We start from the raw sequence: 23,012 nt of genomic DNA, 5'->3' as shown, positions 1-23,012 counted from the left end.
CTTTCAGTAACATTTTCCATCATTGTTTCATCTCCTCCCCAACAAATTTTAGAGAATCTTAAAATATTGCAGGCTATGAGTACTAGAGTTCTGGAAATGGTTTGATGATCTAGGGATTTGTTCAGACTTATTCTGCCATAAATATTTGGAGTCTAGATGATTTTTTCCTTAACATGAGACAGTTGGCATCTGCCTCATTGTTTTTTTTTTTTTGCCTTCCTCTGAATCAACACTTTAGATCAACACTACCACCTTTTATTGTTACTACTTCAGATGTCAAGTTAAGTGGCTTGTAGATACTGTCTTTTTGTCTACTACTTATGGATGGTTACATTGATCTTTCTCCATTTATCAGGAACATAACCTGTTAGAAGTGACTGGTTCTTTGAGAACCCTGGCGTGGAAGCCATCTGGACCCGTTGCTTCATTTAATTAGGATATACTCCCAATGTCTGATAAGTGTGGGTCCTACCTCTGGGACCCGTATCTATCTTTAGAACAAAGCCTGCAAAGTCAAGGAAGGTACACTGCCCATGCACAGCTTCCCCCCATCAATTTCTATGGCAGTACTGAAAATAGAAAGGTGATGGCTGTGCCATTTCCATCAGCCCCATAGAAGCGAATGGCATGGAGGCTGCTCTTGAACAATGCACTTCCCATTTATTTCAATGGGACTTTCCAAAATAGCCGAGCACACTGCTCGATTATTTTTGGCACTCCTATAGACATGAATACAGGACGGCTGCGCACGCAGGCTCCATTATGAAGATAGATGTTCCAAAACACTGGTGCAGAATCCCTACAACCAGTGGTAATGCTCAGCTCCAACATATTATAACTCTAAAAGCCACTTTCTGGAAATACTGAACAGTAGTAGCTATTCAAATGGTCAGCAACAGCCTTATCCCCATTAATATACCTTCCCCATTTTCAAAGTTTGTAATTCTACAGTTCTTCTTTCTCCCACTGTAAACCCATTAATTACACAAGCTAAGTATAGTTAATTATTTGGGGCTATATAGCAATATTTATTTTCTGTATTTTGGATCCCCTAGCTAAGATGGAACAATACCCACATAGGTCCCTAACTGCCCTGCTCAAAAAGGCTGGATTTACACGGGGAGACGACAAGCTGATTGTCGGGAAGGAAGTATTTGTTCTCGACAGTCGGTTGCTTGTTATGTGGACATGAAGAGCTGCATTTACATGCAGAAATTACCTCAACAGTATGAGGACAAGGGATCATCAGGTGATTTGCAGCACCTTTACATGGGAAGATTATCGGGAATGAGTGTTCGTAGGAACTTTCGTTCCCGATAAATTGCAACATTTCTGTACCTCATGACGAAGCCGTTTTAGGTGAAATCGAGTTCTTGCGCTTGGGGCTCCATACATCCTCTGGTCACATCATGTCTTCAGGTACATTTGTTATATAATGTGACTATGGTCATATTGTTACGCCATATGGTCCACACTAGATCAGTGTTATATATCGTAGTTGGGTGACTGTATTTTTTCTCATCCTTCTGTGTATTTATACATAGACATATTGGACCAGTGTGCCTCATATTCAACTGTGGTCAGTGTTTTTTATTTTTTTGTAGCATTCACTACACATTGCAATCCCTTACTGGGGTGGTTTGGGATGTAATTTGGTGATTTATATATTATCATTATTTTTTCACTACCCTTACCTCTGATGACCATCGTTATATGAGGCATAGTGTGTTACATTTTGTCTAGAGATTGTTATCATAATCTGTGGAGAGACATGGTTGTCCAGGTAGGTTTGGCCCCTTGCTTCTCTATGTATCTTCATGCCAACTTTCCTTTTTTTCTCCATTGTTTAATACAGTTGCAAGAAAAAGTATGTGAACCCTTTGGAATGATATGGATTTCTGCACAAATTGGTCATAAAATGTGATTTGATCTTCATCTAAGTCACAACAATAGACAATCACAGTCTACTTGAACTAATAACACACACATAATTAAATGTTACCATGTTTTTATTGAACACACCATGTAAACATTCACAGTGCAGGTGGAAAAAGTATGTGAACCCCTAGACTAATGACATCTCCAAGAGCTAATTGGAGTGAGGTGTCAGCCAACTGGAGTCCAATCAATGAGATAAGATTGGAGGTGTTGGTTACAGCTTCCCTGCCCTATAAAAAACACACACCAGTTCTGGGTTTGCTTTTCACAAGAAGCATTGCCTGATGTGAATGATGCCTCGCACAAAAGAGCTCTCATAAGACCTACGATTAGGAATTGTTGACTTGCATAAAGGGTTATAAAAGTATCTCCAAAAGCCTTGCTGTTCATCAGCCCATGGTAAGACAAATTGTATATAAATGGAGAAAGTTCAGCACTGCTGGTACTCTCCCTAGGAGTGGCCGTCCTATAAAGATGACTGCAAGAGCACAGCGCAGACTGCTCAGTGAGGTGAAGAAGAATCCTAGAGTGTCAGCTAAAGACTTACAAAAGTCTCTGGCATATGCTAACATCCCTGTTAGCGAATGTACAATACGTAAAAAACTAAACAAGAATGGATTTCATGGGAGGATACCACAGAGGAAGTCACTGCTGTCCAAAAAAAACATTGTTGCACGTTTACAGTTTAGACAAGAGCACCTGGATGTTCCACAGCAGTACTGGCAAAATATTCTGTGGACAGATGAAACCAAAGTTGAGTTGTTTAGAAGAAACACACAACACTATGTGTGGAGAAAAAGAGGCACAGCACACCAACATCAAAACCTCATCCCAACTGTGAAGTATGGTGGTGGGGGCATCATGGTTTGGGGCTGCTTTGCTGCGTCAGGGCCTGGACGGATTGCTATCATTGAAGGAAAAATGAATTCCCAAGTTTATCAAGACATTTTGCAGGAGAACTTAAGGCCATCTGTCCTCCAGCTGAAGCTCAACAGAAAATGGGTGTTGCAACAGGACAACAACGCAAAGCATAGAAGTAAATTAACAACAGAATGGCTTAAACAAAAGAAAATACGCCTTCTGGAGTGGCCCAGTCAGAGTCCTGACCTCAACCTGATTGAGATGCTGTGGCATGACCTCAAGAAAGTGATTCACACCAGACATCCCAAGAATATTGCTGAACTGAAACAGTTCTGTAAAGAGGAATGGTCAAGAATTACTCCTGACTGTTGTGCACATCTGATCTGCAACTACAGGAAACGTTTGGTTGAAGTTATTGCTGCCAAAGGAGGTTCAACCAGCTATTAAATCCAAGGGTTCATATACTTTTTCCACCTGCACTGTGAATTTTTACATGGTGTTCAATAAAAACATGGTAACATTTAATTCTTTGTGTGTTATTAGTTTAAGCAGACTGTGATTGTCTATTGCCTGTCTATTGTTGTGACTTAGATGAAGATCAGATCACATTTTATGACCAATTTGTGCAGAAATCCATATAATTCCAAAGGGTTCACATACCTTTTCTTGCAACGGTAGATGTAACTCAATAAAGTGAATATATTTTTGATAATTTGGGCCCACCGTTCTTTCTGTGTTCCCGATAATTGGCCAGAACATTGGGACGTCTAAATCCACCTAGAGGAAATATTGATCACTGCCCATTGTTAACTTCCTATTATCTGTTAAATTAGTCCAAAAGATAGTGGCTAGTATTACTTATCCTTTTTGACTCATCTGCAGATCCAGGCTCTATGTCGTCGGTCTCCAAGACAGCAGCACCTGGACCTAAGGACGAGCAGAGATGCTAGGAGTGTAAGTATAAGTAAATTAATCTTATTTGAGGCCTGAAAATATTTTTTCTTGTCTGATCTTGGGTCTGAATTCGTGCTGATATGGAAATGTGTGCTAGGGGGCAAATATGGATTAGCATCAAACTCTGCAGTGGTCAGGAGAAGTCATTATAGAGATATGGGCTGGATGGAAAAAATGAGGAAAGAGAATGTTGACAATCAGAGACAGCACCTAGGAGTCACTGGATTTCACTCAAACCCTCTTGATGGCTGCAGGCAAAGTATATAATGATCTGATGATCAATGGCCACAGATGCCCTCCTGAACTAAACTGTGATACAACTGAATACTGTGGTTGGCGTGGTAGTGTTTTGTGCTGCCCTGTGGTATTTGGTTCTGCTGAGACGGTATTTTCTGCTGCCCTGTGGTATTTGGTTCTGCTGGGACGGTATTTTCTGCTGCCCTGTGGTATTTGGTTCTGCTGGGACAGTATTTTCTGCTGCCCTGTGGTATTTGGTTCTACTGGGGCGGAAGTCTGTGCTGCACTACAGTGCAGACTACTTTTGTTGTCCCTGCCTACTTGTTTTGTCCCGTTTTCTGTCAATTTGGACCCACCTACAACAAGGGACCACTTTTAGTTTTTTCCAGGGCCACTTTAAGTTCCCAATCCGCCCCGGAGATAGTACTGAGTGAGGCAAAAAGGGGACATTGTTAGTGAGTGAGGACATAAAAGGAAGCATCCATACTGAGTAGGAGCATAAAAAGGGCAATAGGTACTGAGTAGATGCCTCAAAAGGAGTATTATTATAACATTTTGCACAAATTAGGCATTTTTACAGTTTACATTATGACAGTTTTGGCCACTATTAATTTGTGGGGTACTATTACTATGTGCATGGCACTAACAATGGTACTTACTGTGTGACGCCTAAAGATGGTACAAAAAAGGGATGCTATTTCTGCTTTGGGCACAAAAGGTGGCAAATCTGGTGGAGTATAAATAGGAACTTTGAGGGTCATTTATTAAGATCGGCGTTTTAGACGTGGTGGATTGCTGAAGTTATGTAGAGGTGCCGGCCTCTACATAACTTTGGTGCATCCAACGCTAGTCTAATTGTAAGCCAACTTCCTTGCTCGGGTAAATTTAGACCACTTTCTACACCTAAAACAGGCAAAAAAATATAAGAGGGGGACCTGCTAGCCTGTCCCCTTCCCATCCCCCTTTTTTAGACCTGGTATGAGCAGGGAAAAGTCTGTCAAAAAACTGGTGTATATCATTTAGTAAATGACTTCCTTTGTGTAGAAGGTGAGGAATAACTGCAGAGAGTGCTGGAAAATCAAGGATCCAAAGATGCCTGTGTAAAATTCTGCAGAGACAAGACATGGTCGGGAGAAATCATCATGGCACACTGAACCGAATGGAAAAGAAAAAGGGAAGCAAAATCAAGAAATGTCACATGTAAGTCACAGGATGTAATTGTACTGTAATCAATTATACAGTCTGCAGAGTGCCCATGCACAACCTGTATTAACAATTATATGGTCACAGTATGGGGGTAATATTTGGTAATATTGGTCTCTGTATATAGATTTTTACAGTATTTAGTGATGCCTTTTTCTGTATTATGAGACTTTTATTTTGTGCACATATGACACTGGACATGTATTATAAATGTATCAATGCCTCTATGTGCAATATGAGACATTTAATTTGTACAGTGTAATGTACATATATTATTTATTTAGTGATGCACCTACCGAGACTTTTGTATTACACATATACTTTACTTTAAATATATTGCATGCAGAAAGGTCAGTACTATGTATTATGAGGATTACAATTAGGTTATTTAGTAAAACAGAGATTTTGGGAGAGGTCACCAGGAGGGATGAGCGGGTTTGCTGGGTTCGGGGACCCGAACTTGACCCCGAACCCAGACCCAATTAAAATCAATGGGGACTCGAACTTCACCACGTGGTAAATGTGGTGATATCATCGCAGGTCCTTTTGCAGGTCCTGCAGAAAGAAGAAGATGATACTGACTGCGTGATCAAGTAGATGAGGTGATTTTTTTTTTTTTTTTTTAACCCCTCAATGGCCATTTTATTTAGCATTCTGTCTTAAGAATATAATGTTATAATGGAAAAAAATTAAATCACCCGAACACCGAACTTCAGTGAAAAAGTCTGGGTTCGGGTCTGGCTCAACCCTAGTCACCAGTCCTCTAATTGCTATATTTTCTGCCTGTGACTGCTCCTGATCAGTGTTGTAATCTCTTTTATAGTCCTCAGCGTGATATGCTCTACAAATCCTCTGTGTATGGCCTCATGCACACGACTGTTGTGTGTTTTGCGGTCCGCAAATTGTGGATCCACAAAACACAGATGGCGTCTGTGTGCGCAGGCAGTCATTAATATAACTGCCTATTCATGTCCGCAAAACAGACAAGAATAGGACGGGTTATATTTTTTTGCAGACCACAGAACGGAGCAACGGATGCGGACAGCACACGGGGTGCTGTCCGCATCTTTTGCGGCCTGATTGAAGTGAATGTGTCCGCATCCAAGCTGCAAATACTGAGGCTCGGATGCGGACCATAACAGTTGTGTGCATGAGGCCTTTATCTGTTATGTCACCATTATATGCTCCATCTGTGGCGTAATTTAATATGAAACTGACCAGGGGGCACAATCTGAAATTAGTTGTGGGAAGATCAGTAGCAAAGATAGAAAATATAGTAGTAGATGTTTTGGACAAACCTTAAGCAGACCTGGTTGGAAAATCAACAGTAAGTGAACTTAAACATATTCATTCTATGAAAAAAAAAAGGAAAACTATAAGGACCGCCTAGGTGTCGTTCTTCAGTATGGCAGCACGATGGCTCAGTGGCAGGGCCGGATTAAGAGCATCATGGGCCTGGTGCTGAGGATTTTGCCGGGCCTTTTTATGGAAATATATACATAATCATTTAACATGAAGATTACTGTTTTCTAGCTGCTGTGGACTGTGGACAACAGCAGCTAGAAACAGTAATTTTCATAGAGCTGTGTTATGATTTATGGACACAGCACTCAGCATGCTTAGCCAGTCAGATAGAAGTCTGAGAGCTGTGTCTAAATAACATAACACATTAAAGGGATACCGTCACCAGGTTTCACCCCTGTTAGCTAAAAATATGCTGATGTTCAGGGCGTCTTCACGATTCCTAATGTGGGCTTATAAATGTCATCTGTGGGCTTATTTAGCTAAAAAACAGCTTTTACTAACCTGTCAGTCAAACAAATAAAGTGCCCAAGGGGATGTTAATGGATGCAAGGTGCCGTCTGCACCCGCCGCCGTTCGTGCCCAGCGCCGCCTTTCCAGACTTCTGCGCCGCCTCCCGTCCTCCCCCTCCTGCTGTAAGATCTCGCGCATACAGGGGTTGAGCGAAGTGCCGGCGCATGAGCACTTCGCTGTAAGAAGCCAAATGGAGAAGTCCGCACGGCGCATCAGGCAGAGCCCTGTGTGCAAAATCTTACAGCAGAAGAAGGGGGAGGGAGGGAGGGCGAGAGGCGGCACAGAGGATTAGGAGGCGGCGCAGAAGTCCGGAAAGGCGGCGCTGGGCACGAACGGCGGCGGGTGCAGACGGCACCTTGCATCCATTAACATCCCCTTGGGCACCTTATTTGTTTGACTGACAGGTTAGTAAAAGCTGTTTTTTAGCTAAATAAGCCCTTAGCCCACAGATGACATTTATAAGCCCACATTAGGAATCGTGAAGACGCCCTGAACATCAGCATATTTTTAGCTGAGGGGTGAAGCCTGGTGACAGAATCCCTTTAAAGAAATTACTGTTTCTAGCTGCTGTGGACTAGCAGCTAGAAACAGTAATTTCTTTATGTGTTATGTTATTTAGACTGAGCTCAGTCTCAGCATGCTTAGGCTACTTTCACACTAGCGTTCGGCTGTCCGCTTGTGAGCTCCGTTTGAAGGGGCTCACAAGCAGACCCGAACGCTTCCGTCCAGCCCTAATGCATTCTGAGTAGACGCGGATCCGCTCAGAATGCATCAGTCTGGCAGCGTTCAGGCTCCGCTCCGCTCAGCAGGCGGACACCCGAACGCTGCTTGGCCGTGCGGAGGCAAATGGATCCGTCCAGACTTACAATGTAAGTCAATGGGGACGGATCCGTTTGAAGATGACACAATATGGCTCAATCTTCAAACGGATCCGTCCCCCATTGACTTTCAATGTAAAAGTCTGGACGGATCCGTTCAGGCTAATTTCACAGACATTTTTTTTGACAATATAATGCAGACGGATCCGTTCTGAACGGAGCCACCGTCTGCATTATATGAGCGGATCCGTTCAGAACGGATCCGCTCTGAACGCTAGTGTGAAAGTAGCCTTAGCCAGTCAGTAATTTTCATAGTGCTGTTATGATTTATGGACACAGCTCTCAGCATGCTTAGCCAGCCTTCTATCTGGCTGTGCTTCTTGAAAGTCACAGTCCACATGCTGTTTCTGAGCCTGCTGAGAGCTGTGTCCATAAATCATAACAGCACTATGATTGCCCTGATACACTCATCTAGTTGACTAGTTGGAAGGGAAGGCATCTCACACCTGCTGCAGCCTGCCTCCAGAAGCTCCTGCTGCTGCCTGCTGTCTCCGACTCTCCGTGTGGTGTGGGCTGCCTGTGGCCGAGCGCTGTGGCTGTGGGCCGTCACCGTCCTGTGCTGGCCTGGTCGAAACTGTGGTGCAGGAGGGATAATCGCGGGCACACTGAGTTCATATCTGGAGGGCCGGCATTATTTACAGGAACCGCACCAGCTGCTCTGACGTCCTGCCTCCGGATATCCGGCTGTGACGTATATCCGGTGGCAGTGGCAGGACGTGAGAGCAGCTGGTGCTGTTCCTGTAATGACGCGGCCTGCCGGATATGAACTCAGTGTGCCCGCTGTTATCCCTCCTGCACCATGCGATGCCTGTACAAATCTGAGAGGACTTTTAGCGCCGCTCCCGACGGCCTTTTGCCTGGCACGGATGGGCCTATTTTATGGTAGGGGCCTGGAGCTGCAGCTCCATCAGCCCCTACGTTAATCCGGCCCTGCTCAGTGGTTAGCACTGGTGCCTTGCAGTGCTGGGGTCTTGGCTTTGAATCTAACCTGGCTTTGGATCTAAGGACAACATCTAAATGGAGTTTGTATATTCTCAATCGTGTTTGCATACATATATATATATATATATATTGGCTTCCTATAAAATTGACCCTAGTGTGTTGGAGTTGAGTATAAGATAAATTCTCAATATCTCATATTTTAGAGGAAAATGAAACATTCACCTGTATAGAACGTTTAGTTAAATCTCCATTATTCGCTGTCATTGAACTGAAGGCATCAATTAACCCAGTTGTATTCACACTATCTGTGGCAACATAGGTTTTTCCACCTGAAAGATATCCAGAATTGCATTTTTTTCTCAGTGGGCAAATTATCTGTTAATAACTTTGTGTACTTGCTATGAATAAGTTACCATATTTTCCAGACTATAGGATTCTTTGGACCATCTGTGTCATGTAATCCCAGTCTGACGACCAGTCCAGAGCTAGTCCCGTGTAGACCGGAGGTAAGCCTCTCCTCTGGGTAAAACTAAAATGTATGGTCTCACACATTAAGAGGTGACATGACGCTGTGACAGATGGTTGGTGAAAAGTAGAATTGAGGAGAATGTTCCCTTTCCAGGGGCTGTGGTACTTTCCGATGCAGAGAAGGTATTATTTTTAGCTAAATGTAAATGAGGTGCTCAGAGCACTGAGGCCTAACCCCTCGGAGCACAAATTAATCTTCGTCTCTCCCTGTCACCACTATGCCTCCCAGTGAGATGAAAGGAGCCAGGCATCCTCCTGCTCCAATGTCTCTTCCTGAAATCTCATGCATGCTGCAGTGCAGTAAAGTAGACCTCTCTGCTGTGAGATCTTCACAGCACGTGCGCCAATGATACTTCTGTCTGCTCATGCACGGGATTTCAGAGCCAAGCATTGGGAGCAGTAAGGATGCCTGCCCCTGAAATCTCACTGGGAGAAAGAATATTGACAGGGAGAGGAGGAAGTGAAGAGGTGCTCCGAGGGGCTAGATCAGCACATTATTTACATATAACTAAAATAAGAACTTCTAAGGCTACTTTCACACTGGCGTTTTGGTTTCCGTTTGTGAGATCCGTTTCAGGGATCTCACAAGAGGTCCAAAATGGATCAGGACCTAATGCATTCTGAATGGAAAAGGATCCGCTTAGAATGCATCAGTTTGCCTCCGATCAGTCACCATTCCGCTCTGGAGGAGGACACCAAAACACTTCATGCAGCGTTTTGTTGTCCGTCTGACGAAACTGAGCCAAATGGATCCGTTCTGACACACAATGTAAGTCAAAGTGTCACGGACGGTGTACAGGAAACAAGGCAAAGCAACATGTATAAACGACTCGCTGGATCCAAAAACTAAGGAACCAAGGGAGACCCCTGCAGAAGACCTGGCACTTTCCCTGGCTGCTCAGCCTATGCAAAGATCCGAATGGTGGAGGTTTGCATATCCACGAACCTTGACTATAAAGCCCTGAGCACCCTACAATAGTGAGGGGACACGACCACCGGCTCCCTACACAAGATACGGAGGGAGTCAGGGTCACCTGGGATCCAGCAAACAGAAAATAACAGATAAAGGTACAACACTTAGCTTTGAAGCAAACAGGAGGACAGAGTCAGCGTGCACACACACTCCAGGAAGTAGTATAAGCCGCCCAGAAAAGCCTTCTGGGGAAGAATTTAAAGGGAAGCAATTAGTCCAACACATGACAGCTGAGAGAGGCTAACGAGAGGAGGAGCTGAATACCACAACACAGAAACTCAAGGAGGAGGTTCTGAAAGGCCTCTGTCAGAGCTTCTCAGCTGTCTGGTTGTGACACTCTGTCAGAGCTTCTCAGCTGTCTGGTTGTGACAGTACCCCTCCCTCTACGAGTGGACTCCGGACACTCAGAACCCACCTTCTCAGGATGGGACCTATGGAAAGCCCTGATGAGACGAGAGGCCTTAATGTCCGTCACTGGGACCCACATCCTCTCCTCAGGACCATACCCCTCCCACTGAACAAGGTACTGAAGAGAACCGCGGACAAGACGAGAATCCACAATCCTAGAGACCTGAAATTCAAGATTCCCATCAACCATAATCGGAGGAGGAGGCAAAGGCGAGGGTACAATGGGTTGAACATAAGGTTTCAATAAGGACTTATGAAAAACATTATGGATCTTCCAAGTCTGAGGAAGATCAAGACGGTATGCAACAGGATTGATGACAGACAGGATTTTGTAAGGCCCAATAAACCTAGTACCCAACTTCCAGGAGGGAACCTTCAATTTGATATTCTTGGTAGACAACCACACCAGATCACCAACATTCAGGTCCGGACCAAGCACACGTCTCTTATCAGCCACACGCTTATATCTCTCACTCATGCTCTTTAGATAATCTTGAATCTTTTGCCAAATAGATGACAAAGACGAGGAGAATCTGTCCTCATCAGGTAAACCAGAAGACCCCTCTCCCGAGAAAGTCCCAAACTGTGGATGAAACCCATATGCACCAAAAAATGGTGACTTATCAGAGGACTCCTGACGACGGTTATTTAAAGCAAACTCAGCAAGGGACAAAAAAGAACACCAATCCTCTTGATTCTCCGCCACAAAACAACGCAGATATGTCTCCAGATTCTGATTGACGCGCTCTGTCTGGCCATTCGACTGCGGGTGGAAAGCAGAAGAGAATGACAACCGAACCCCCAAGCGAGAACAGAAAGCCTTCCAGAATCTGGAAACAAACTGCGTGCCCCTATCAGAGACTATGTCTGAAGGAATACCGTGCAATTTGACAATGTGATCAACAAATGCCTGCGCCAGCGTCTTAGCATTGGGCAAACCAGGAAAAGGGATGAAATGCACCATTTTGCTAAAACGGTCCAGCACCACCAGAATCAGTCTTCCCCGAGGAACGAGGCAGGTCCGTTATGAAGTCCATGGACAGATGTGTCCAAGGACGGGAAGGAATGGGTAAGGGAAGGAGAGGACCTGATGGCCGTGAATGAGGGACTTTGGCACGAGCGCAAGTCTCGCAGGCTGCCACAAAACCCTCAACCGACTTACGAAGCGCAGGCCACCAGAATCTCCGAGCGATGAGATCCAGTGTGGCTCTTACCCCCGGGTGCCCAGCAAGGACCGTATCGTGGTGTTCTTTAAAAATCTTGTGTCTTAAAGCGAGAGGCACAAACAACCTCCCAGGAGGACAAAGATCAGGAGCCTCTGACTGGGCTGCCTGCACCTCTGCCTCCAATTCAGGAAAAAGAGCAGAGACCACCACACCTTCGGCCAAAATGGGACCCGGGTCTTCAAAATTCCCGCCTCCCGGAAAACAACGTGACAGGGCATCTGCCTTCACATTCTTAACTCCAGGGCGGAACGTGACAACAAAATTAAACCTAGAAAAGAACAACGACCATCTGGCCTGTCTCGGGTTCAGACGCTTGGCTGACTCCAAGTAGGCCAGATTTTTATGGTCAGTAAATACGGTAATAGGGTGTCTGGCTCCCTCTAGCCAATGGCGCCATTCCTCAAAAGCCAACTTGATGGCCAACAATTCCCTATCTCCCACATCGTAATTTCTCTCTGCGGAGGAGAGTTTTCTTGAGAAAAAGGCACACGGTCGCCAATTGGCAGGAGAGGAACCCTGAGACAAGACCGCCCCCACACCCACCTCAGAAGCATCAACCTCAACTATGAAGGGTAAAGAAACATCAGGTTGCACCAAGATGGGAGCGGAAGCAAAACTCTCCTTGATATCAGAAAAAGCCTTACGCGCCTCTACTGACCAAGAAGAAAAATCGACCCCCTTTCTGGTCATATCAGTGAGTGGTTTAACAATAGAAGAATAATTCAAAATGAACTTCCTGTAATAATTGGCAAAGCCCAAAAAACGCATCAGCGCCTTTTGATTCTCAGGAAGCTCCCACTCAAGCACAGCGCGGACCTTCTCGGGGTCCATGCGAAAACCAGAAGCGGAGAGAAGAAACCCCAGAAATTGAATTTCTGGAACCGCAAACACACATTTTTCCAGTTTCGCATATAATTTATTCTCCCGCAGGATGAGCAAGACCTGACGTAAATGTTCCTTATGAGTTTTGAAATCGGGAGAAAAAATCAAAATGTCATCCAAATACACCAATACAAATTTTCCCATCAAATGATAAAAAATGCTGTTCACGAAATGCTGAAAAACGGCTGGGGCATTCATCAAACCAAAAGGCATAACCAAATTTTCAAAATGGCCCTCAGGGGTAGAGTTGAGCGAACACCTGGATGTTCGGGTTCGAGAAGTTCGGCCGAACATCCCGGAAATGTTCGGGTTCGGGATCCGAACCCGATCCGAACTTCGTCCCGAACCCGAACCCCATTGAAGTCAATGGGGACCCGAACTTTTCGGCACTAAAAAGGCTGTAAAACAGCCCAGGAAAGAGCTAGAGGGCTGCAAAAGGCAGCAACATGTAGGTAAATCCCCTGCAAACAAATGTGGATAGGGAAATGAATTAAAATAAAAATTAAATAAATAAAAATTAACCAAAATCAATTGGAGAGAGGTTCCATAGCAGAGAATCTGGCTTCCCGTCACCCACCACTGGAACAGTCCATTCTCAGATATTTAGGCCCCGGCACCCAGGCAGAGGAGAGAGGTCCCGTAACAGAGAATCTGTCTTCATGTCAGCAGAGAATTAGTCTGCATGTCATAGCAGAGAATGAGGCTTCACGTCAGCCACCACTGCAACAGTCCATTGGCATATATTTAGGCCCAGCACCCAGGCAGAGGAGGGAGGTCCCGTAACAGAGAATCTGTCTTCATGTCAGCAGAGAATTAGTCTGCATGTCATAGCAGAGAATGAGGCTTCACGTCAGCCACCACTGCAACAGTCCATTGGCATATATTTAGGCCCAGCACACACACAGGCAGAGGAGAGAGGTCCCGTAACAGAGAATCTGGCTTCATGTCAGCAGAGAATCAGTCTGCATGTCATAGCAGAGAATGAGGCTTCACGTCAGCCACCACTGCAACAGTCCATTGGCATATATTTAGGCCCAGCACACACACAGGCAGAGGAGAGAGGTCCCGTAACAGAGAATCTGGCTTCATGTCAGCAGAGAATCAGTCTGCATGTCATAGCAGAGAATCAGGCTTCACGTCACCCACCACTGCAACAGTCCATTGTCATAAATTTAGGCCCAGCACTAGTGTTGAGCGGTATGTCCCATATTCGAATTCGCGAAATTTTGTGAATATTCGAAAGAATATTCGTAAAATATTCGCGATTATTCAAATTCGTTATTATTTCGCATATGCGATAATTTGAATTTTCGCATCGCATAATACATATGCTATGCAAAATTCACATGTGCGCTATTGAAATCGCCTTACGAAGATTCGCAACTCAATTCAATCACTAATGTATGAATGCAATGCCCTTTGCCTCTGTTCTGGGACAAGTGTAGATATTCGCATGTGCGCTAATAAAATCGCCTTACGAAGATTCGCACCTCAATCACTTTCTAGGGAATGTGAGACTTTTGGGAATCAATCGAGATACAGTGGGGGGTGATGACAGTAGTTGACAGAGTACAGATCAATGTAATCTGTAAGGTGGAAAGTAAAATAAAAATACGAATATTCGTAAATCGAATTTTACGAAGTTCTACGTATTCGCGAATATGGTGCTATACTATATGAATGCACAGGCCTTTGCCTCTCTGTTCTGGGGACAAGTGTAGATATTTGCATTTGCGTTAATAAAATCGCCTTACGAAGATTCGCAGCTCAATTCAATCACTAATGTATGAATGCAAAGCCCTTTGCCTCTGTTCTGGGACAAGTGTAGATATTCGCATGTGCGCTAATAAAATCGCCTTACGAAGATTCGCAACTCAATTCACTAATGTATGAATGCAAAGCCCTTTGCCTCTGTTCTGGGACGTGCCGATATTCGCATGTGCGCTAATAAAATCGCCTTACGAAGATTCGCGCCTCAATCACTTTCTAGGCAATGTGAGTAAGATCTGAGCTGTTGGACCTTTGGGAAACAATCAATTATATGTGTACTGTAATTTTGTGGGGGGGGGGAAAAAACAAAAAACGAATATTCGTTTTTACGAATATATAGCACTATATTCGAAATATTTGCGAAATCGCGAAGTTGCGATATTCGCGAAAAAAATTTGCTTTTCGAATATTCGCGCTCAACACTACCCAGCACCCAGGCAGAGGAGAGAGGTCCCGTAACAGAGAATCTGGCTTCATGTCAGCAGAGAATCAGTCTGCATGTCATAGCAGAGAATGAGGCTTCACGTCAGCCACCACTGCAACAGTCCATTGGCATATATTTAGGCCCAGCACACACACAGGCAGAGGAGAGAGGTCCCGTAACAGAGAATCTGGCTTCATGTCAGCAGAGAATTAGTCTGCATGTCATAGCAGAGAATGAGGCTTCACGTCAGCCACCACTGCAACAGTCCATTGGCATATATTTATGCCCAGCACACACACAGGCAGAGGAGAGAGGTCCCGTAACAGAGGATCTGGCTTCATGTCAGCAGAGAATCAGTCTGCATGTCATAGCAGAGAATCAGGCTTCACGTCAGCCACCACTGCAACAGTCCATTGTCATAAATTTAGGCCCAGCACCCAGGCAGAGGAGAGAGGTCCCGTAACAGAGAATCTGGCTTCATGTCAGCAGAGAATCAGTCTTCATATCATAGCAGATATTCAGGCTTCACGTCACCCACCACTGTAAGAGTCAATTTTCATAAATTTAGGCCCAGAACCCAGGCAGAGGAGAAAGGTCCCGTAACAGACAATCTGGCTTCATGTCAGCAGAGAATCAGTCTTCATATCATAGCAGAGAATCAGGCTTCACGTCACCCACCACTGTAAGAGTCAATTTTCATAAATTTAGGCCCAGAACCCAGGCAGAGGAGAAAGGTCCCGTAACAGACAATCTGGCTTCATGTCAGCAGAGAATCAGTCTTCATATCATAGCAGAGAATCAGGCTTCACGTCACCCACCACTGCAACAGTCCATTGGCATATATTTAGGCCTAGCACACAGGCAGAGGAGAGAGGTCCCGTAACAGACAATCTGGCTTCATGTCAGCAGAGAATCAGTCTGCATGTCATAGCAGAGAATGAGGCTTCACGTCACCCACCACTGCAACAGTCCATTGGCATATATTTAGGCCTAGCACACAGGCAGAGCAGAGAGGTCCCGTAACAGACAATCTGGCTTCATGTCAGCAGAGAATCAGTCTGCATGTCATAGCAGAGAATGAGGCTTCACGTCACCCACCACTGCAACAGTCCATTGGCATATATTTAGGCCTAGCACACAGGCAGAGCAGAGAGGTCCCGTAACAGACAATCTGGCTTCATGACAGCAGAGAATCAGTCTGCATGTCATAGCAGAGAATGAGGCTTCACGTCAGCCACCACTGCAACAGTCCATTGTCATAAATTTAGGCCCAGCACCCAGGCAGAGGAGAGAGGTCCCGTAACAGACAATCTGGCTTCATGTCAGCAGAGAATTAGTCTGCATGTCATAGCAGAGAATCAGGCTTCATGTCAGCCACCACTGCAACAGTCCATTGGCATATATTTAGGCCTAGCACACAGGCAGAGGAGAGGTTCATTCAACTTTGGGTAGCATCGCAATATAATGGTAAAATGAAAATAAAAATAGGATTGAATGAGGAAGTGCCCTGGAGTCCAATAATATATGGTTATGGGGAGGTAGTTAATGTCTAATCTGGACAAGGGACGGACAGGTCCTGTGGGATCCATGCCTGGTTCATTTTTATGAACGTCAGCTTGTCCACATTGGCTGTAGACAGGCGGCTGCGTTTGTCTGTAATGACGCCCCCTGCCGTGCATTCTATGTCTTTCACCGCTGGGGAAGGGCTAGGTGGATGCCCTTGGGAAACCCTGCCAGCGGAGTCTTCAAACAGCATAAGAGACTGCTGCATAACTTGAGGCTGAGACAGTTTCCCTGGTATGCATGGGGGTGATGTGACAGACTGATGGGGTTGGTTTTCAGGCGCCATCTGTGCGCTTTCTGCAGAAGACTGGGTGGGAGATAATGTGAACGTGCTGGATCCACTGTCGGCCACCCAATTGACTAATGCCTGTACCTGCTCAGGCCTTACCATCCTTAGAACGGCATTGGGCCCCACCATATATCGCTGTAAATTCTGGCGGCTACTGGGACCTGAGGTAGTTGGTACACTAGGACGTGTGGATGTGGCAGAACGGCCACGTCCTCTCCCAGCACCAGAGGGTCCACTAACACCACCACGACCATGTCCACGTCCGCGTCCCTTACTAGATGTTTTTCTCATTGTTATGGTTCACCACAACAACAAATATATTATTTGGCCCAATGTATTGTATTCAAATTCAGCGGGATATAAATTTGAGGCCTAGTATTTAGGCGCTGGGTGACCGGTATGGATTTAGTGACAGAATTAGACTTGGAAATGCACAGAAGCGTGTGTGTGAAGTTATTCTGAATGACCCTATGTGCACCTTCAATATGATCTACCCTTTTAGGGATAGATTTCAAATAGCTCTGATATAGCAGAAACGACTAAATTATGAAATTGCTAAATTGGGAATTGTATTTCAACCCAGAACAAAAAATGTGCTTTGACGGACACTAAATAACTTTCCCAGCCACAACAGGACAGCGGTAACGAGAGATTTAGCGGGATATAAATTTGAGGCCTAGTATTTAGGCGCTGGGTGACAGCTATGGGTTTAGTGACAGAATTAGATTTGGAAATGCACAGTAGCGGGTGTGTGAAGTTATTCTGAATGACCCTATGTGCACCTTGAATATTATATACCCTTTTAGGGATAGATTTCAAATAGCTCTGATATAGCAGAAACCACTAAATTATGAAATTGCTAAATTGGGAATTGTATTTCAACCCAGAACAAGAAATGTGCTTGAACGGACACTAAATAACTCGCCCAGCTACAGCACTAAGGACAGATTTAGCGGGATATAAATTTGAGGCCTAGTATTTAGGCGCTGGGTGACAGGTATGGGTTTAGTGCCAGAATTAGACTTGGAAATACACAGTAGCGGGTGTGTGTGAAGTTATTCTGAATGACCCAATGTGCACCTTGAATATTATATACCCTTTTAGGGATAGATTTCAAATAGCTCTGATATAGCAGAAACCACTAAATTATGAAATTGCTAAATTGGGAATTGTACTTCAACCCAGAACAAAAAATGTGCTTTGACGGACACTAAATATCTTTCCAAGCAACAACAGTACAGCGGTAACGAGAGATTTAGCAGGATATAAATTTGAGGCCTAGTATTTAGGCGCTGGGTGACAGGTATGGGTTTAGTGACAGAATTAGACTTGGAAATACACAGTAGCGGGTGTGTGTGAAGTTATTCTGAATGACCCAATGTGCACCTTGAATATTATATACCCTTTTAGGGATAGATTTCAAATAGCTCTGATATAGCAGAAACCACTAAATTATGAAATTGCTAAATTGGGAATTGTACTTCAACCCAGAACAAAAAATGTGCTTTGACGGACACTAAATAACTTTCCCAGCTACAACAGGACAGCGGTAACGAGAGATTTAGCGGGATATAAATTTGAGGCCTAGTATTTAGGCGCTGGGTGACCGGTATGGATTTAGTGACAGAATTAGACTGGGATATGGCCAAAAAATAACCACACTATTGCTGGTTAAATGCACTTGGTGACGGGCGCAGCTTGCCCCTGATGTAGTATATGGCCAAAAAATGAACAGACTATTGCTGGTTAAATGCACTTGGTGTCACAGCTTGACCAACCACACTACTGAGGGTTAAATGCACTTGGTGACGGGCGCAGCTTGCCCCTGATGTAGTATATGGCCAAAAAATAAACAGACTATTGCTGGTTAAATGCACTTGGTGTGACAGCTTCACCCTGATGTAGGCTTTAGCCAGAAAACAACCACACCATTGAGGGTTAAATGCACTTGGTGACAGGCGCAGCTTGCCCCTGATTTTGTATATGGCCAAAAAATGAACAGACTATTGCTGGTTAAATGCACTTGGTGTGACAGCTTCACCCTGATGTAGGCTTTAGCCAAAAAACAACCACACCATTGAGGGTTAAATGCACTTGGTCGCAGCTTGTGCTGGCGCACCACAAGACACAAAATGGCCGCCGATCACCCCAGAAAAATGTGACTGACAAACGGTCTGGGCAGCCTAAAAACAGTGAGCAATTGAGGATCAGCAGCTCAATGATCCACAGCTGCAGATCGATCAGTTAATCAAGTCCTTTGGAGGAGTTAATCTGCCTAATCTCGCCCTACTGTCGCAGCCGCAACCTCTCCCTACGCTAATCAGAGCAGAGTGACGGGCGGCGCTATGTGACTCCAGCTTAAATAGAGGCTGGGTCACATGGTGCTCTGGCCAATCACAGCCATGCCAATAGTAGGCATGGCTGTGATGGCCTCTTGGGGCAAGTAGTATGACGCTTGTTGATTGGCTGCTTTGCAGCCTTTCAAAAAGCGCCAAGAAAGCATCACAAAAGCGCCAAGAAAGCGACGAACACCGAACCCGAACCCGGACTTTTACGAAAATGTCCGGGTTCGGGTCCGTGTCACGGACACCCCAAAATTCGGTACGAACCCGAACTATACAGTTCGAGTTCGCTCATCCCTACTCAGGGGTATTGAAGGCCGTCTTCCATTCGTCCCCTTCTCTGACCCTGACCAGGTTGTATGCCCCTCTTAAATCTAATTTGGAAAAGACTTTAGCCCCAACAACCTGGTTAAATAGGTCCGGGATCAGAGGAAGCGGATAAGGGTCACGAATTGTGATACTGTTCAGCTCCCTGAAATCCAGACAAGGTCTTAAAGAACCATCTTTTTTCTTAACAAAGAAAAAACCAGCGGCAACAGGTGACTTCGAGGGTCGTATGTGTCCCTTTCTCAGACTCTCAGAGATATAAGCACGCATAGCGATCCTCTCAGGTTGGGAAAGATTGTATAAACGAGATTTAGGCAGCTTGGCGTCTGGGATGAGATTAATAGGGCAATCGTACTCCCTGTGCGGGGGCAAATCCTGAACTCCACTCTCAGAGAAGACATCCGAAAATTCAGAGAGAAAAGATGGTACAGTCTTAGTAGCAACCTCAGAAACAGATGTCATGAGGCAATTCTCTCTGCAAAAGTCACTCCAACCATTTATTTGCCTCGCTTGCCAATCAATGGTGGGGTTATGCTTAGTGAGCCAGGGCAGCCCCAACACCAGAGGGGTGGGTAAACCGCTAAGGACGAAACATGACACATCCTCAACATGAGCATCACTCACAATTAAATGGATATTGTGAACTATGCCCTTTAATGATTTTTGAGAAAGTGGAGCGGAATAAATAGCAAAAACAGGAATATCCTTTCCCAAAGTGCGCACCTGGAAACCATGAGTTATCGCAAATTGATTATCAATGAGATTAACCGCTGCTCCACTATCCACCAAAATCTCACAAAAAATGTTCTTGCTCTCTAGCGCCACCCTAGCCGGCAGGACAAAACGGGAACTACAAGCAAATGGAAAACCTTCAATTTCCGCCTCAACCCTGCCAATAGTAACAGACGGAACATTTTTAAAAGATTTTTTCCTGTTTGTTTCTTTATTACTCCCAGAAAACTGCCTGAATCTCCTAGAGGGACAAATATTTGCCAAATGATTTATACCTCCACAACAAAAACAAACCCTCCCATGCGGGCTGAATCTTCTATTGTCAGAAGCAATCAACCCCAGCTGCATGGGCTCCTGCTCAGAAGGGGCTGACGGCGACTGAGAACCCTGCGCACAGAACGGGACCGCTGCACTGTCCTGGGACTGAGTATGACAGGAAGGGGACATCTCTCCTCTCTCTCTAAGACGCCTGTCAATACGAACGGCCTGAGACATAGCAGAGTCCAAAGAACTAGGCCTCTCATGAACGGCAAATGCATCTTTCAATCCCTCTGAAAGACCATGGCAAAATTGATTTCGGAGCGCAGCATCATTCCAACCAGTATCAACTGCCCATCTCCGAAATTCTGAGCAGTATATTTCTGCGGATTGTTTACCCTGGCATAATTGACGTAGTTTAGACTCAGCCAGAGCAATACAATCCGGATCATCATATATCTGACTCAGGGCTAAAAAGAATTCATCCACTGAACGGAGAGGCCGTGCCCCCTCCGGCAGCGAAAAGGCCCAGGACTGAGCGTTACCTCTGAGCAGCGATATAATGATCCCCACCCTCCGTTCCTCATCACCAGAGGAGTGGGGAAGAAGGCGAAAATGGAGTTTGCAAGCCTCTCTAAAACGCACAAAATTCTCACTACCCCCGGAGAACGTATCCGGGAGCGAGATCTTAGGCTCAGAACAAACTCCATGAACGCAAGCTGAATCGGTCACTTGAAGCTGAGAAAAAGTCTTACGGAGATCAGCTACCTCCAATGAAAGACCCTGAAGGCGTTTAGCCAAAAGTGAAACCGGATCCATGCTTGAGACGGTTACGGCGGCTTATAATGTCACGGACGGTGTACAGGAAACAAGGCAAAGCAACATGTATAAACGACTCGCTGGATCCAAAAACTAAGGAACCAAGGGAGACCCCTGCAAAAGACCTGGCACTTTCCCTGGCTGCTCAGCCTATGCAAAGATCCGAAAGGTGGAGGTTTGCATATCCACGAACCTTGACTATAAAGCCCTGAGCACCCTACAATAGTGAGGGGACACGACCACCGGCTCCCTACACAAGATACGGAGGGAGTCAGGGTCACCTGGGATCCAGCAAACAGAAAATAACAGATAAAGGTACAACACTTAGCTTTGAAGCAAACAGGAGGACAGAGTCAGCGTGCACACACACTCCAGGAAGTAGTATAAGCCGCCCAGAAAAGCCTTCTGGGGAAGAATTTAAAGGGAAGCAATTAGTCCAACACATGACAGCTGAGAGAGGCTAACGAGAGGAGGAGCTGAATACCACAACACAGAAACTCAAGGAGGAGGTTCTGAAAGGCCTCTGTCAGAGCTTCTCAGCTGTCTGGTTGTGACACAAAGGGGACGGATCCGTTTTCTATGACACAATCTGGCACAATAGAAAACAGATCCGTCATTCATTGACTTTCAGTGGTGTTCAAGATGGATCCGTTTTGGCTATGTTAAAGATAATATAAACGGATCTGTTCAGAACGGATGCAGACGGTTGTATTATCTGAACGGATCCGTCTGTGCAGATCCATGACGGATCCGCACCAAACGCGAGTGTGAAAGTAGCCTAAAAACTAAAAATAATAACTTCTCTGCATCAGTAACACTGATTGCAGAGAAAAAGGACTTAAGTCACAATGATCAAGCCTACCAGTCAATATGCCAGGTTTAATAGGATTATTAATGGTGATAGATGCTGTTTAATAACCCTCCTTGCCCGCACACACACAGTGATTAATGATTGTCTGCAGTGGTGACATGACTAGGCACAGTGCATCCTCACTGCTGGAAAATTAGATTCAGCTGTTTTGCCCAAATTTAACAAAGAAATGTGGTTCTTGACGAATGACTTCATCATGAAGCAAGTAGTGGGTACAATGAGAGGGAAGTGCATTTGCGCCACCCCTCGCCATTGTACCTCTTAGATGCCACGTTCATAGCTGATCGCAGCATCTGATAGTAATAACATAATGCAAAAAAAAATATTATTAAAAAATAATAATAAAATCATACTTACGCTCATTCATTTGATAGTGAAGGGCCTGCCGCCTCCATCTTGATTAAATATCTGACGCAAAATCTGGCGTAGGCTGGCGTGGTGACAGCATATGTCACCGTGCACAGGATTTTGTGCAAGATCTTCAATCAAGATGGAGGCGGCTGGCCTGTCGTGAGCAAATGAAGGAGTAAGTATGTTTCTTTTGTTTTTTTTACACTATTTCAGGTAAAATTGATTCGATACCATGAAGCACAAAAAATGTCGGCTTCGAGGCTAATCAAATTTATCCCGAAATTCGGATCGAATTCCACTTTGTTCAACACCAATAGTGTCCGATCAGATTCATATGTAATCTAATAGCCAAACATTCATATACCTCTGTGTGAAATTAGAGGTATATAGAGTTAGGGCTCATGAACACGAACGTATTTTC

At 44.9% G+C, this 23,012-nt stretch overlaps 1 protein-coding gene across 1 annotated transcript in view; it reads right to left on the bottom strand.

The window, feature by feature from the left end:
• LOC122923480 (calcium-activated chloride channel regulator 1-like) overlaps positions 1-23,012 on the bottom strand; it is a 75,971-nt gene that overhangs the window by 11,574 nt on the left and 41,385 nt on the right. Inside the window, 1 exon segment of the mRNA XM_044274299.1 lies at positions 9,051-9,157. Within this exon segment, the coding sequence (XP_044130234.1) occupies positions 9,051-9,157 (107 nt within the window).

This window comes from Bufo gargarizans, unplaced genomic scaffold, assembly GCF_014858855.1.
Source record: "Bufo gargarizans isolate SCDJY-AF-19 unplaced genomic scaffold, ASM1485885v1 original_scaffold_1640_pilon, whole genome shotgun sequence".
In the NCBI taxonomy this organism is placed as follows: Eukaryota; Metazoa; Chordata; class Amphibia; order Anura; family Bufonidae; genus Bufo; species Bufo gargarizans.
The sequence above is the reverse complement of the archived record's forward strand: the minus strand, read 5'-3'. Positions and strand labels throughout refer to the sequence as shown.